Source organism: Habropoda laboriosa, unplaced genomic scaffold (genome assembly GCF_001263275.1).
Source record: "Habropoda laboriosa isolate 0110345459 unplaced genomic scaffold, ASM126327v1 scaffold387, whole genome shotgun sequence".
Classification (NCBI taxonomy): Eukaryota; Metazoa; Arthropoda; class Insecta; order Hymenoptera; family Apidae; genus Habropoda; species Habropoda laboriosa.
The window spans coordinates 51,823-69,523 of NW_017100510.1; the positions used below are offsets into that span (position 1 = coordinate 51,823).

Consider the following 17,701-nt stretch of genomic DNA (forward strand, 5'->3'; position numbering starts at 1 on the left):
AGGTACAACCTCCATCATCCATATTTTTGGTCCAAAGACTGCAGAAATGAGATGAATTATTATAATGGTAAACTGTGCTTCTGTGACATCTACTTTTCCAAATCTCAATGAACCTGTTTGAAAACAGTTATACTGTAAAAGCAACAGAATAGATAATACTATTTTTATCAATAGTTATAGATAAGGATAACTTCTTACCTGAAACATATGTTTGCCAATGAGCACAATAAAAAAGTGTCATAGCACAAAAGCATTGAAAAAACATCCATGTTGGGTAATATCCTAATTGTACTGCTATACATGCTGATATAGCAATGAATACTAGAAACATAAAATAACAAAATTTCACTTATGAATTTTTAATGTAACAGGTCAAAGGCTAAAAGGGTCAGATAAGGTTTGTCAACTTGAACATACCGGTTGATATGGAATCACATCCATGATCAAATAGTTCACCCAATGGTGTTGAAGTTCCTGTTCTTCTGGCCTGTTTGCCATCTATGGCATCCAAGCTTTGGTAAATGAATAAACCAAGTGCACATAAAAAACATGCCCACCTAGGTGCCTAAAATATTGAAACAAACATATTCTACATACACACTTTATCCTTTTAACAAACTATTCCTTTTATAAATACATAGTTCTAATATAAGCATTGCAGATATGTGTATACAACAAATTTAGACATTCACACTCTCATATACAATATGTGATTTTAACAAGTGATGTCATGTGTCATTGTGATAACTGCTTAATTTATTCTTCTATTTCTCATTTTTGTAATGAATATGCATACGATTTTTAAATATATACTAATATTTTACATTGTCACACAGGAAATAAAATTTCAACAAGAAAATAGGTTATGTAAATGGTACCTCGATTTTAGCATCGGGACTGTAATATATAAGGATCAAAGTGGTGGCAATATTGACGATTAACCCCACGATAGTGATTAAATTGGGTGCAAGCCAAAGGGGAACTTTGTTAACAAGCCAGTTCCACCAGGGTTGAAGAAGTCCATCCAAAAGACTGCTTGTTGTACAGCTGTATTTGTGCTCACTCAGGCGCTTTAGTTGTCCCGGTGACAGAAGCTTTTCCTTATAAAAATGCATAGTTCGATTTGGCCGGATTACTACGAACACCAGGAACGATTACGATAATTCAACGATCATCGATTCCTCACAACACGACTAAACATAACAAGTAACTGTTCGCGAACATGTACGACATCTCTTCACGTACTGGTTTGAACCGGAACTACAAGTGAAGTCTACAAAAATACTACGATTCTTCCGCATTTGAGAACCATCCTTTTTATATTATATTTCGATTATTTTAATGACAACGCATTCTATTAAATGGAACATGTAAAACAGAAAAAGGTTATTCAACTGAACATCAACACAATATTCATCACTAATGTCTTTTTTACTTATTTTAGTTTAAAATACAATTTTATTTAAAGCTACCATTTAAAAATTTCGCGCGAATTTGTTTAATTATTGCTCTGTGTCTTTTTACGAAAAAGACATCTCTCTTCTTTTGTACTACATTTACTTTCTTGCTTTATAAAATGTGTTTGCAATTTTAGATGTAATTTTTCGAATTTCTTATATTACATTATCATCACACTTAAAATGAATAGAGTATGAATCATGGCGACACTAACCGGTTTTACAAGACTGTTTAATTTTGCTACAAATACCTGTATAAGAAGAATTCTTCCAGCTACAACGTACAAGCAATATTATCCAGGTATGTCAATAATTTGAGTGATCATAATAAATATTTCGTTTATTCCTTTGTATGTAACGTTAGGTTATATAACCTCACTTTTCATTTGTATAATTAAAAACTACTTATCAACAATAATTTTTAGGTAAATAAAATTATAGCACATACTTTGCTATTCTAGTTTTTTAACTTATATTACTATATTACTGTAATATTAACAGTAATACTATTATATTTTGTTACTATTTTGAAGGTTATTATTGTTACAATTATCAACATAATGTTATAACCCTCATACAGCATTACACTTTGCGATGGAACTAATTCTTAGATATAAATAAATAACGTGATTTTATTTTCAGAATAAAATATACAAGTGAAAAAATATTGCATATATTTGTTACAGCACTGAAATTATGGGAAGTAGAAGTAGCTGCTTATCGTACTCGATACAAGTTACCTTGGTTTAAAGAACCACCAAGCTATCAAGAAGAGGTACCTGAAGTTGATGAAGAAAAAGAAAAAGCTGCTGCTGGTTAATCAATTTTTTTTTTAAATTATTAAATTGTTCAATATCTAGTTTTTCATCTGTACAATTCTAATGTCTTCTTTTTATTTTTAGATGTGCTCAGCGAAGTTAACAAACAAATAGCTACCAACTCAACTGGCCGTTTATTTGCAATCATATATTTATGTGGAACACAATTTAAAGTCACAGAAAGTGATATTATAACTGTTGAAGGTCAATGGCCACCCCAACCAGGAGATAAATTAACATTAGAAAAAGTGCTGTTAGTTGGCAGTACCGATTTCACACTTATTGGAAGGCCTCTTCTGAATCGGGAATTGGTATCAGTTGATGCAACTGTTGTTCAAAAAACTTTGTCTCATACAATAACCCGTTTCAGAATGAAAAGGAGGAAGCAATATCGCAGACTAACTTGTAAGATGTGATATGGCAACTAACATTAATGTAACTATAATTGGAACGTTTTTCAACTTTTTAATTTAATACTTGTCTGCTTTACAGTTTATAGAGTACATAGAACGATGTTAAGAATAAACGCTATCAACATAAACGGGGATGTTGATAAAAAGAAAGAAGTGGAAGGACTAGATAGAATATATTAAATAACAATAAGTAATGTAATGGAATGTGTTACCCCTCAAATACATTTTTAAACCAGTTTGCTATAATAAACTTACCGTTATTGTTAATCTAAATTTATTTGAATTGTTACAAAATATAATGCATAAAGTAAGTATACATAGAACAAATAAAACAAATATCAAACAAAATAATAACGAAGTTAGATAAATAATGTTAAAAAATTAGAACCAAAAACAAAAAAAGAAGAAACAAGCAAAACTGAAGAAAAGTAGTAGAGAAAATATAATAGAAAATATATTCGTGCATTTACATGTCGCGCGCGCATATGGTGTGAGAAGGGGGAAAAAGTGGGGATACTAAACGAACAAGCGAGACTAGGGAAACAGTACGTTAGAGAGAAATGAATAGGGAGGTTAGTTCGTAAGTAAGAGAGAGAAGGACAGATTTCAAAGTGTGTCTGATAAGGATAGAAGATATTCGAATGACGTCACAAGCTGCAGCTTCAAGGAGGTTTAAACGAGAGTACCAGTCCGTTCTTCATACCTTGCACTCGCGATAAAAAGTAACGCCGATAGTTTGTATCCCATGACAGTTTCTTATAAACCGTTGCATGGAATGGGTCGGTGTTTTTCTTCCGATAATATGGGAGTACAATATTAAGTAATCGCGGCAGCGAACAAAAAAAGTCCCTCCCTCGTTCGTGCATCAGAGTGCAAACGGATACAAACAGTTTTCGTCGGTTCACAGAATCGCGTGTTTTCTATAAAGCTACCAAAGTAACCTAACCAAGTGTGGTGTCACGTACAATTCGGAAGAAGATGGTGCTTTCGGAATGTTATGGATGCGTCAAGTATGCGTTAGTCTGTGTAAACCTCATATTTTGGGTAAATATATACAATACGCTTAAAAATTATTTCAATAGATGTTTTTATTGAATAGCTAATTGTAATGTGTTGCTGCACATTTTCTTGATGCCGCTATTAATCTTGTATAGTTAACTACGTTTTGATTTAAGAAAATTTTTGTTTCTGTACAAATTTAATTTAATTTAGTAAAGAAAAGAATATAAGATTGATGAAAGAATAGCATAATATGTGTTGATGTAGGATATTTATAGTGGTTTGATTGATCAATAAAATTATTGCATTTCGCTTAATAATAAAGGGTAGCTTTAGTTACAAGGGGATATAATATACTAAGCATGTTATGACCGTTAAATACCCGCACGGTTTGCGTGACAATGAAAGTGTGATTTGGTTCAATAAATTTAAGCAGTTTCTATGTGTATATACTTAGAAATATTAATCGTTTCAATAAAGAAATTAACGAATACAAAAAATTAACATTAAACAAAAACGATAGGTCCCTCAGGTTATTTTTTTGTCGATTAACATGTATAATTTTTAATAAATCTTTTACATAATTTTTAACACATTTTAAAATATATATTTGATGTTTTTTAACACTGTATATAGTGGAATGCAAAAAAAATTTTTACAATACTTATTCTTACATAATAACAGTTAAGAATTAATTTATATTGCAATAACAAATATCGATACAATAAAAGAACAGAAACGTCCGAAAAGAGAGATAAAGTGTAAAGAAGACTAATTTCTGTGCCAGTAACAACTCTGCTTAATTCACTCTTTACAGCTGTATTAGCCTGGTGACCCCCAATTTATCTCAAAACGCGAACTTATTTCAAAGATAATAAGAGCAAGAGCCGTCTGAACTTGTAACATAATTGGATGTACTAAAGTAGCATTATATTAAGGAAATTGTACTATTTCTTACAATAAAACAAGTAATTCTGTGCAACTTCCTTTTTAGTAACTTAAAACTATCATTTGAGAAAATTATCTTTACTTTGTCGGTCTCTACCATTTTATATCTTGTACAGTATTACCATTTTATTGCAATTCTATTTTTATGCTTCTGTGATAAAATATTTCTCCAGAGATTCATGACTCCGTCGATAAAAATAAAATGTCCTGACTTTTCAAAATACTCGAACACTGATTCACGGGTGTAGGACATGAATTGGAACGAAATTCTGGTGTGAAGTAGGGTAGTTAGCAGGCGTGAAATTTAGGGATTTTTTTTCTCTATTTCGCTACTTTGCTGTTTTGCTGTTCTAGTACAGCTGAATCGTTGTATCTGGGTGCATGAGTGTTTTTTTCAAATATACTTTGTCATAAAATTCATAAAACTTATGCAATTTATACTTTCAAGTAGTACTGTTTAAAAGATATAACTTTGTCATTGGTTTGATGATGTATGTCATATGATATGGTGAACTTAAACAACACAAAATTGAAAAATAATCAGCATCCAGCTAATACATCTTCAATCGATTTTCACTCAAATAACCTTTCGAATGATCGTCTATAAGCGCAAGTTATTACCTCGTAATTAACGCGATAAGTTTTCCGAACCGTCGAAACTCCCTTTAATTAATACCGCAGTTTTCCGGCGTCAAGTGAGGCAATTTGAGAGAGCAGTTGAATCGATTGCATCTGGGTGGTGCGTATATCTCGCATTAATCGCTGTCTGCCCTAAATTTCAGCGATTCATATAATCGATTTAGTTGATTTCGACTAGCCAATGAAAACCAAACACGAAAATACGATCTAAATAATTGTTTTTACATAATAAAATTTTTTATAACAATTTTATTTATATACATTTTCAATAGGGTACACATTTAAATGTTTGTGTTGTACGTGAAGTTGGCACTTATCAATATTGTTTCAGTCGATACATGTAAATATCAACAATATTAATTTTATTAAAAAATAAAACTTGTTGAAGTATTTACGAGAGTCATATTTGATTATATCCATTTCAAGTATTTGCATCACGTTTAATGATGTATTGTGAAAACTAGGAATCAGAAGAATGACTCAGATTCATTCGAATTATTAAACCGCGGCCACGAATACCGATCAAACACCAGCCGGACCATCATACGTCAACATTTTGTCGAGCGATTAACAATAGTGCTTATGTCAGCACCAAGACAAGCATCGCTTCTAGTTTGAAAATGTTCAACGGGGAATAAGTACGTTTAAATATAGATTTCCAGTCAGAGAACGAATATGTTCTTCCTACGAGCTTGCATCCTACACTACGGCCCAGTTATCCCTTGCGACTGTTCTTAGTATCGATACGTGCACTCGTTTTCATTGCTCGATCGCTGATCGATCGAATCTCGAATTGCATTTGTAAATATGTTCAATGAAAACGTTAAACATGGCGGGCGAGTCTATTTTTACGAAAATGACAGGTAGAAATGTTTAAATTCTAACCGTTATTTGCAACATTATTTCCACGAATAAAATCCATTTACCAACTACATTGAACTTGACTTACTTGGCGCTAAATGAAGCTGCCAAATGCTTTCGGGGAAATGATATGACACGCATAACCCTACCATCTATTTTCTATTACACGATTCGATTTTATGGATTTTCGAGAACTCGATTTGATTCTGCAAAGTACAATTTAATCAAGTTACAACGTTTATTATTGCTTTCACTTATTTCCGAATTATTAACTGAAACGGAACGAATGAATATTTTGCTTAAAAAATCGGTAAATGTTCGACTGTTTATTTTTGTCGTTTAGTAATGAAATCATAGTACAGAAAGGGAATCTGACATCAATTGAACCGCGTGTGTATTTAGATTGCTATATTACCCGCGACAGCGAACTGTCTAGACCGCACAACGAAAAATGTTTATACAGATGCTAACGAACACCTAGTTTGCCTTCTATAGACTCGGTTAACCATACCTGGTTCGAATTGTTAATCTTTAATAAGCGTGGGTATTACTTTAACGCGGTAAATATCACTGGGTATACAAACCGGTAAATTCATCAATCGCCGTCTAATTTTATCTTCTAATCTAACAAAATGAAAATAACCTAATCAGTAAAAAATCGTCAAAGTAAAAACATATAATAATAAATTATATTAGATAAGTGTTTAGATGTTTGTAAAACATAGTAATCAATTGCGTAACATGCAAACTTATTATGCAGGCTACATTGGAATTCATCGCGTGGTTTGCAAATTGCAACAGCTGACTAAACGCGATGTTTGTTTTTAAATTTTTACTAAGACATAATTAAAGAAAAAAAAATATTAAATAATTTTCAACTTTTAATATTTAACTATCGCAATTTCAAATTCTGTACAGGAATATACATTACATCAAGAAATCACATATTCAACGAAGTGAATCATGTGAATGTAAATATTCAATCACTTAATTATCCTTTAATACTCTTTCCGGGGATCCATTACTCAAACTACCGGATGTATCATAATAATGTTAGTACATTAAACACATAACGTTCCCTTCGTCAAGCCGTTCAAAAAACATTAACCTCAAACCGTTTGAAAATGAAAAAGTGATCAGAAATATAACGCAGTTGCAATTTTTCTTTAAATATTCCGAGGTGTAGTTTTTTCATTCTGATTTAAAATTCTATTGAAACTTCTCTTGTGCCACGTGTTGAACGCAGTTCATCTCCAGCTTGATTTACTACACTGTTTGATCTCTGATTGTATCAGCGAAGAATTCGCTTGACTCAACCGAATCCTCCGGACTTCTTGCATCTGTTTCTTACATCAGCATTCGCAGCTCGAACGGCACGGGACGACACGCCGAGAATACAGGAAGTCCTCTGTTTAAAAGGCACGCCTCCGTCGGGATTACACGTCGAGTGGAAGTCACGAGCGTGTTCTGCTAGTTTAACCCACTGAACCTTCGATTTCGAGGTCCATTCCTTCTCATGTAAACACCGTGTTCAACTGCGACACGAGTTATAGGTTATTTTGGATGTTTACGAGAAAAATCAAGTCGCGGGAAAGTGTGGCTGGGAAGTCTATGTATGAACAGAGTACATATAACCTAGTTTTTTTTTTCTTTTACACAGATAAATGTCTGCATTATGCATGATAGATAAATCTGTGGTTGTCTGTTGAACGGGATATGTAACTTCTCTTACGCTTATGTAGACCTCTCTTAATATCGCCTTTGTATATTTACGTATGTCTAATTAACGATCTGTAACTTGTAAGTGCAGCAATGTATTCCACGCCTACGCATTTTTATGCGCTGCCAGCTCTATTGCCAATACTGATTATATCTCTAATGACCTTAGTATTCAATAATAATAACTATAAATTAATGCAAGAAACAATCACAGAGATACGAGAAATCTCGTAAGTGCATGTTTTCATATTGATAAATTGAATATTGTCTGTAATTTCTTTTTATGTTGCGTTGAATTTCGGTGAAGACGCTGCAAGAGCTTTTAGTATATGTAGTCAGAACGTTTCAAGCTAAGATTCCCCGAGACAAACGGTCGACGGGTGCTGCAAAAAAGGGGAGAATGGGAATGTCCAAGAGTTTTAACATGGAAGCGCACACATCTGGTGGACAGGCCATTGAAAAGGGCGCGTTCTGTCCCGGTTCGTCCGTTTCGCAAGAATACTTCATTATTTATCCATATAGCGCATTGTGAGAGGCGCTTAAGCAGTAAACCAGAATACACGTTCCCTGCTTTCTCTGTTTCAATAGGGCCAAGAAGGTCAGGTCATATTTTTGCAGGCGAAGTAGGAAAACGTTCCGCCTGGCACAATGCGTCGTTTGCATCTGTGGTATTGTACCAGCGGAAAAAATGATTTATAACTGTTCTTAGATTTATGGGGACGCTAATAAACGTGCATTGCAAATGTTACGTGAAGATGGAAGGCCTTAATCTCTGTGTATTATACTTAGATGAATTTTTAGGTTATTAATTTTTAAATCTAATTTCATTAAATTTGTTTAAAATGAAAATATGTTATTTTTCTAAGTGACTGACCTCGATCTCTTAACCGAACGATTAGTTCGCAAATTGGAACTGGTGCTTTCGTTTTTTGCAACATCTTCGTACTATTTCTTATTAAAATTACTTCAGACTGATTTCTGATGATCTATAGAACGGGGAACCCCGCATGTTTTTATGGCAACCGATAAATAAGACGAATGAATAATAGTGTATGGAGACTTTTTTGTCGCTCAAGTCGACCGCTTTGTTATCTTTGCTCTTAAATTTTACCAACAACAGATAATATGTCAATTTTTTTAATGTCAGTAACTCTATTATCTTTATAAATTATAACCCGTTAAAGAAAAATGTTTACAAATTCATTGTAGAACAGTAATAAATTAATTACGAAATTCTATTCGAGTGTATGGAAACTTTTTTGATCCAATGTATATAAGACGATGGTAAACTGATGTGACAATCGTTTGGAAAGAAATTATTCAAAAATATAAAACCTTTTTACGTTATTCTATTCAGAATGTAAGTCGTGTTCTAACTTCCTGTTCCCCTCTGAGGGAGCCAGACAAGGGCCTGTTTGTCCTGTAACGGTCACACGACCCTAAAATACTACCTAAAAAAAAAACCTTATCGCTATCTCTACTAGCTCTCTACTGGTTTCTCAGAAAACTGCTTGTAAAGCCTCTTACTGGTTCATCTTGCATACCTATCTTCCTATCGGTTTTTCCACTACCAACCAACAACTCGATAAGAAAAAAAAAACATTTCTATCCTCTCTTTAAGTATAGTAACATACACATTTTTCTTTATTACTGTTTACCTATTCATTCCTTTTTCATATTTATTCATATTTTTTTTTTCTGTCTTACGTAACATGTTAGGTTATGATGGCTTATGGCTGTACCCTGCACATATGTGTCAATAACGCGTATAATTTTACTCTACGCGCTTTTTTTTCGTTACATGTAACAAGGACACAAAATAAAACACAATAAACAAAAAATTTTGACATAAATGAAATATTGCTCTTCCACTGACTGGAATTATTCAATTTCCAGGCTCTGGGTCTAGCAGCGGTTGTCCTAGCAGTATGGATGCTAACAGACCAAACATTTCTAATGTCACTGGCACAGGAGCAACACAACTTCAACGCCGGTCTCTACATTCTGCTCTCAGCCGGTATTCTGATGCTGATAGTTGCCTTTCTCGGCTGCTGCGGCGCCTTCCGCGGCTCTCAGGGCATGCTGGTCGCTTTCTTTAGCTGCCTGCTGGTGGTTATCGTCGCACAAATCGCGGCTGGGGCATGGTTGTACACGAACAGCGACCGCCTCGAGGAACTGGTCAAGTCTTCCGTGATAAATACCGTTAAGGTATCGAGCAATTACTCTCGAGCTTTATCGTTAGCTAAACGCTCGTACCGGTGTCCGTTAAAGGGAATTTCTAATTAGCCGGAGACTCGACGTCGTCCATGCCCGTGCTAATCGTCTATAATTAGTCTATTCGTTTCTCTAAACCGGCTGATTGAACACCTATAATTACTCCATTCATCATTCTGAATTAGATACTCGTTCAGTAGAGCTTTTTTTCTGCCTCTTGTCACACTTTTCTTTTTATTTACTCCTTCATGATAGTGTACGAGTTTAACGTGTCAGGACCTGCTGTCCCAGTTCTGGATCAGGAATCTTTGCTAAAAATATAATAACAGTTATCAAGCAGTTATACAGTGTTGCCAAATGTTGTGTCATCGACTGTACACTTAATGCATGTTATCAAAAATTCTTGTTAAACACTCGAATAGTGTTATGTAAAATTTGATAAATCACAATTTGTTAGTACTCCAATTTTAGAACATGAATTCCCTTTGAAGGTTTAATAATAATTGTAGGTTAGACATGAATCGTTGATTTTAATTTATTCTTTATTTCAGAACAAATATGGCGAGGACCCTGCTTATACAGAAGCGGTGGACGCGTTTCAGTCTGATCTAGGATGTTGCGGAGCCACCGGTTCAGCTGATTGGACAGGCAGCAAATATGCGACTAGGGATCCCTCGATTCCTGTCGGTTTAACCGTTTCCGGGGACGCGAACAACGTGTACAAGGTGCCGGAGTCATGCTGCAAAGACAAAGACAGCACCGCCTGCAAAGCAGCCCGGAATATTAAAGTGGCCAGTATAGTTAGCCCAGCAATTTACAGCGAGGTAATATCTCCTCTTGTATATTGCACAGAGCAGTATGCAGCTCCAAGAACGGGGAGACACTACTATGCATGGAAATATTTTATAATGTGCAAAGGGAAGCAATTTTGGCTTGAAATTAGTTTCAGAAGATTAGACGCTTAAAACCTGTCCCTTTGGTTGAAATTTAATAGAGTTTGGACGACTAATTGGATGTCCATTCAAGACTTGTTGAAACAAATTGGATAAATGGAAGAGTAGATTCAGATCTTTTCATATTACTACACTAAAACATATTTATAATTTTCATTTTATACGAAACATACACCGTAAAGTTTCTCTCGATATCGTCACTTTTACCTTTATGGCTAACAGTATAGACAATAGCCTGGCTTATGTCCCATGGGACAGAATATCGTGACTCACCGGTGGAATCACGGCCGGTTGAACGCGTTAATGCACCAATCGTCGTGAAAGCGTGGCCTCGATCGAATCTTACCAATTTTTTTTTTGTCTCCAGGGCTGTATAGACAAGCTGATGGATGCGCTGAACAATCAGAAGAACATCGTGATCGGTGTAGTCGCTGGTATAGGTATCCTGGAGCTACTTGGGCTGATATTCTCCCTGGTGTTATGCTACGGGATCCGTTCCTCCGACAGATCCAAAGCTTGAGCGCAATAAGTCGTTAAGACGTCAATGTATAATCCTTCCTTACGTCACATATCGTCGTGTCATAATCTTTTAACCGGTATCGCGATATTTGATCTCTGTGCCAATCCGAATAGGTTTCTCTATCCGTACAGTCCGACCAAAATGGAAAAGAATAGCTGAGATACATGCAGGAAAACGAGAAGTTTGTTTCAGCGTCCAAATCGAGCTTTTGGATTGACAATGTTCTAACGTAACGATTTCAGTATTGCATATGTATAGTTGGTGGCACCGATATAGTGAGATCGTAATGTTGGTCAGACGTCAAAGGATGTCAACTTGGAATCGATTATTTAAAAACTTTGTCTACGCTTTAATTTTTAACAGTTGCAGGTTAATTTTGATCAATATTGCAATTACTATTGGACAGTGTTGTATTTGCGGCTATAACAATCAGTCTTGCCGCTTAATACTTTAATTTGTGATCTCACTGTATCGTTTCCACCAACTATACCATATATCGTTGGCAAGATTTTTAGATGTTGTATTATTATCATCTTGCTCAGGGATGAAAATGACAGATTTTTGTATACGCATGTATTTTATATGTTCATGACTTTCATTTGCACGTATATGCAAAGTAATTCACTGTCAATTAGCGAATCAAATGATTTTTTTAATTCTGATTTCATATGTTAAGAAACAAGTGAACATCGTGTACTTGGTATATTCATTGAAAACATCTTTTATGGATTCGAAATTAAAAGCAGAATTAAAGAAGCTACTTAAGACGCTAATTGATAACGAATCGCCTTGTACATTGGTACTTTTTTAAGTACATGTTCATTAACCACGAATTTACTTTCGTGATACTCATAAGAGTAATATGGAACAATTCGATTCAACATTAAGGAAGGTGCATACAAGAATGCAATTTCTGTTTTCTTACTGCCAAATGCTCTTTTCATCCATACATCTATTTCCATGCTAAAGACTTATGCTAATACGAGCATTTAATGTTTCACAGAGTACCTATATGATTTACACTTTTCGTTAGGCCAAAGTAGTAGACCAAACTAACATTAATGTGTTAATGAAGCAAGGAACGAGAGAGAGGGAGAGAGAGAGAGAGAGAGATATGAGTTGGTTGGATTTTGCGTGAGCAATAAGAAGTCGATAATTCTTTGTTGCAACTGGTATATAGAGGAAGGAAGCTTTTGTATAGTTACAAATTCCCTCCAACTCGATTTGTTCTACTCTCTAGACTGCCGTACAATAATTTTATTCTTTCTGTGCAGGCACAAAGTGTTTCCACCATGACACAATTTCTTTTTTTATTACATACTAGATTTTGGAAGCATTTTTGAAGCTTTCTTTTGATTCACATTTATACAAGGTATAGAGCTTTAGTGAAAGACTATTCCAAAATTATTCAGTTGTTGCCAATATACCAGTTTTAACATGCAAATATTGATGTCCAAATGAGATTATACTATTATAAGGACGCTACTAAGCGGTTTTATCTCGTGTAGCGTTATAGTCTATCCATGTTATATTTAAAGCGAAAAGAAAGTGGCAAACGTTTAAGAGAGAAAGAGAAAGGCAGAGGACATAGCTAAACAGAAGCAACTAATTTTGTAAGATTAGCTCGTTACATTATGAAAATTCGTATGATCTATTTTATCGGTGTTTAACGCTTCGAGAATACAGTATTTTTTTAACAAGGTATCTTAGCTATTGAAATTAATTAGCAGCGAATCGATCGAGGATGTAAATGTTTCATTGTAAAAATTATAAATTAAAAAGTTTAAAATGCGCATTAAAATCGCCGCAATCGATGTGCATTAGATAAATTAATTGTATGTGTCGCATATATGTGTCGACAAATGGTACCTTGAACAAATTGATAATCATACAAGAGTCTAAATGTTTTAAGAAGCATTCTGATATAACGAGTAAAAGCTGCTTTTGGAATAGTTGTGTCTTATATAGATGATCTATAGGTTTGACGATGAATCTTTAGTATGGACAATAACAAATAGAGCGTACGTTCATTAATTGTTCTACTAATGTTCATCATCAAATGAATTAGCATTGATTAAAATGGAAATGGATCATTGCTCATTTGTTTTGGTAATGAGTATGGTACAAAGTAAGATTGTGGAGGTATTTAAATTATCTTCTTTTTGCGTACGTTCTAAATCAAAACGTAAGGAACACAGATCATAGTGTCTAGTCTGTAAAGATTGAATTCCTAATTTATCAAATTTATTTTGTCTTGAAATTAACGTGTTGCTTACCACGTTCTTATTAAATTGAACGACCAACAAACGATTATATCAGAGAATCTCATTATATATAAAACAATATAATTCACTGTATTTTACAGTATAAATTTATATTTATTAAAATGATATATCAGTGGTAAGCAATTTGTTAATTGACCGCTTTGTTATAACATTACTCACGTTTTTCTCTCTTTTTTTATATATAAAGATAACGTTGTATATCATTTATAGCTACGTCATGACTTCGGTGTGCATTGTCATTTTTATTAACCAGAAATTCTTAAACTCTTACAAAAATAAAGTAAATCATTTCTATTTTAGGTTGTTTAGAATTTAATTTTTTTTTTTTTCGATCGTGGCGTTTGAGAAATTCTGGTTAAATCGATAGATAATCGTCTATACGCATATATATAATGTACACATATATATCTGATGTTATGTATGTAAAAATGAATAAGGATTAAGGATATAAAAGCGCTTATATCGACTAGAAAAGGAAAAAGGATTGCCCGACGAGCATCTTTCAAAAAGTGATGTATTTTGATTGCTATAAATTACGGGTTTTATAGTTTCCAATTGTTCGTTAAGCGACTCTGTAAATTGCGAAGTTTCTTCTTTGTCAATTATCATGCGTTTAAAGTAACGTGTATAGGTTTAGTTTACATAAGCTAAGTTCCAAAAATTTCTTCATTGACTCGATTTTCTTCCAAGTGATTGAATCGTAACTGTAACCCTTTACGGACGTAATATTTGCGAAAGTATCGTGACATAAAATTTAAGCGAAATATTACGAATTCGAACCCAAAGGTATTTTAAGATCCAAAACGCGTTCCCAAGGAATTCATGATAGGTTATACTACATCGTCCAGTTATCGAACTTTGAAATATATAACGTGTGTTTTACAAAGTTTGCTGCCGCAAATATTTTACTTACTGCGATGTACGATTTAATTGCACTTTGTTCTATTGAGGATGGATTTGATTAGGATCTATGAGAACTAACGATTGTGATTAATGTTGCATGTACGTCATCGCATCATCTTTGTATATGTGTGTTAATTATTGTAAATTCCGTCGGTTTTTTGCTTGCACAATCTTTCTTATAGGAAAAGAAAGAATACACGAGCGAGAGATACTGTTCTATGCGACAAATTGTAAAAATAAAAAAAAAATGTACAAGAAAAACCAAATGATATATTGGAAAACTGTTCAAAGATATATAAATTTAAAATCGAGTGTATCAATGTTACAAAGAACACAAAAAGAAAAACATATATACTCGACGTCAAAAAGAAAAAAAGGTATATTCATAAAACACATGAAGGATTATCACTCGTATAATATTCTTGATTTTGATATTAATATATTTATATACACTTACATAAACGTGTATATATATATATATACACTTACATAAACGTGTATATATATATACACACACGCACACACACACACATATTTTCTTACTGATTTTTGAGCGAGATATTTTCATTCTCACTGATTTCATTTATTCTTTAAAAAAAAAAATGCGTATATACCGATAAACGGCATAAGAGGTACTACAGGTGAATTTTTTTGCGAATATCTCAATAACGAAACCGACTCTGTCCTGCGCACTTCCAAACGAATGGTATTACTTTTCGTCATACTTTACAAATTAACAAACCAAACTAGACATGGCACATTTGAACATATACATATACGATTTACAAGTGTGCGTTCATTTGCGAACTTATGTATGTTACGCAAGTAAATGTTACAAAAGATGTTCAAAGAGTTCAATATACACTTAATGGAACCATTTTTGCTGATTTTCAATCCTACAAATAATTTTGAATTTGTTTGAACATGTTGAATTTTAGTTACATAGTACCAACTACATAAATCGAATAATCCAATTATGCAGAATTTTATGAAGAAATTTACTTCACTCTTCTTCATTACTTCAATTTGTATGTGTAAACTATGTAAAATACATTTCAGTAAGTTCTTCCACCTGCTTTTAGCACACAAGTGACTGTACATATGAATTATAAAAAATTAAAATAACAATCACGATCGTAGAAACGCATTGACGCATACAAATATATTATTTAATATTTCATGTCATGTAGCTTAGTTTATATAGCCCGTAAATTCATTTGAATTCTCGGTACTCGTTGAAACGACCAGCACAACTTGAATATTATATATCCTTTTCACTATTCGCTGTTGTTCCAACTTTAGTTCAAATAAATTCTCACATACAACCTAAAATATAAACAAGATAGTAATATGATATTTCAATTAATTGTTTAACTTATAAGACCAAACAACTATTCAGTACAAAGCTATTCTTTGTTACTTATCATTCTGCTAAAGGTAAATAAAGTCATCACGAATGATGTACTGAACGCTATAAACGAGCGGAAGTCTCGTACAGTGTATAAATTAAGCTTCTCAGATTTTTTTTCTCACCTTTAAACCTACATCACTTGTTCAAATATTCAAGATGCAGTCACACAGATCTGAAATTACAGAAAAAAATTAAATCCTCGTTAGTCGATTTACAGGAACCTACTTTATCCTTGACGAAGCATTAGTAAAAGAAGCTTACGTGCAATCGAAGAACATGTCGTAAGGTCTCGAAAATTACAACTTCCGTGATTATCAACTCTTATTGTCACGTATCCATACATAATATTTCGATGTACACTTTGATCACCAATTTAATTTTTTTATGACAATGTCATAATTTATCTTTTTCTCGGGAAAAGATTTTGTTCTTTTTTACTCTGACGTAAACAGTTTTTGCTCGGTAATATCGAACAAATATTTGAATATTATAATGGTTTTCATCCGTTTCCTTACGCATTCAAGAAGTTTCTCGGCGTTAAAATTATAAGCAAACGTTTACTTACTTTCTACTTAAAGTACGCCGCGCGATTTAATTAACTGTCTGCCGAAGGTTTTGTAAACATCGAACGAAATAACTAAAATATGAAATAACTTCTATAAATTACGCCTTGTTATAGCCTTTCAATTTTTGAACAATTGATTTTTCTAATGACAAGTGAATAATTTTTATCTGTACAAACAGAAAAATATTTGTACATTTTTATCTCACATAAATAACACAATTATTCATAATTATTTACAAATAATGCATCATGCGTTCAAATTTTAATCTCCTCGTACTCGACAGTTTAATGCTTAACATACACATTTACATACAAGGTAAAAGAAGCTAAACGAGTTGCCCACAGATTCATCGAAACTGATCTCTCACGACCGCAACAGGAACAAATAAAAAGAGGACGACTCTATCTACAAGACCATTGGAAGAAGAAATAGGAAAACAAGTTTCCTTGTGATAAAAACGTTAAACAATTCATACAAAACTCCTTCATTCAAATCATCATCGAGCGCATCCTCAAGAACATCTCTTCGTCGCATTCAGTCTCTGCATTATCTCTCCTCGCAAACGTCCTATCCAAGATGCAGATAATGCACTTGCTCAAAATTTGGGCCAACCTGGTCGTCCCCCGAAAAGCGAAGCTCTAAAAAAGGAACGAGCGTTCAGGAAGAAAAAAGATCAACAAAGAGACAGAGAAGGAAAGAGAGAGGGGGACAGAGGAAAAAGGAACGGTAAAAAAAGAGCCGGAGAAAAGCATCGGGCGTGGAAAAAGGAGGGACACAGAGGAACAAGGAGAAAGTGAGAAAAGGTGTAGGAAGGGTTGGATGGAGGGAGCACAGGTGCGGCTGCTACGTCCGGAGCGCCTCCAAGTGTAATGCTGTCTGTCGCGCGGCGAGGATAAGTCCTCTTTTCCGCCTCATTCCAGCCTGCCACGATATTTCGAACATCTCGTGACTCGTTTCGGTGTCGCGTTCCTCTAACAGGTTGCTCCTCCACGTTG

General features: G+C 33.9%; 3 protein-coding genes across 4 annotated transcripts in view; 2 read left to right on the top strand and 1 right to left on the bottom strand.

The window, feature by feature from the left end:
- Window positions 1-1,343, bottom strand: part of LOC108576317 (cholinephosphotransferase 1) — a 9,757-nt gene extending 8,414 nt beyond the window's left edge. For both annotated transcript variants that reach the window (XM_017939278.1, XM_017939277.1), the window contains exons 1-4: window positions 879-1,343; window positions 418-565; window positions 199-321; window positions 10-113 (exon numbers count right to left, since the gene is read on the bottom strand). In XM_017939278.1, coding sequence (XP_017794767.1) covers window positions 10-113; window positions 199-321; window positions 418-565; window positions 879-1,115 — 612 coding nt within the window. In that variant the 5' untranslated portion in view covers window positions 1,116-1,343. The remainder of the gene's footprint in view (window positions 1-9; window positions 114-198; window positions 322-417; window positions 566-878) is intronic.
- Window positions 1,344-1,658: 315 nt separating this feature from the next.
- LOC108576318 (39S ribosomal protein L21, mitochondrial) lies at window positions 1,659-2,868 on the top strand. The gene is made up of 4 exons (XM_017939280.1): window positions 1,659-1,758; window positions 2,144-2,272; window positions 2,360-2,680; window positions 2,768-2,868. Exons 1-4 carry the CDS (start codon window positions 1,659-1,661, stop codon window positions 2,866-2,868), a joined length of 651 nt encoding a protein of 216 aa, XP_017794769.1.
- Window positions 2,869-3,528: 660 nt separating this feature from the next.
- LOC108576332 (CD9 antigen-like) lies at window positions 3,529-11,801 on the top strand. The gene is made up of 4 exons (XM_017939297.1): window positions 3,529-3,732; window positions 9,751-10,062; window positions 10,620-10,892; window positions 11,389-11,801. Exons 1-4 carry the CDS (start codon window positions 3,667-3,669, stop codon window positions 11,539-11,541), a joined length of 804 nt encoding a protein of 267 aa, XP_017794786.1. The 5' UTR covers window positions 3,529-3,666; the 3' UTR covers window positions 11,542-11,801.
- Window positions 11,802-17,701: the final 5,900 nt, after the last annotated feature.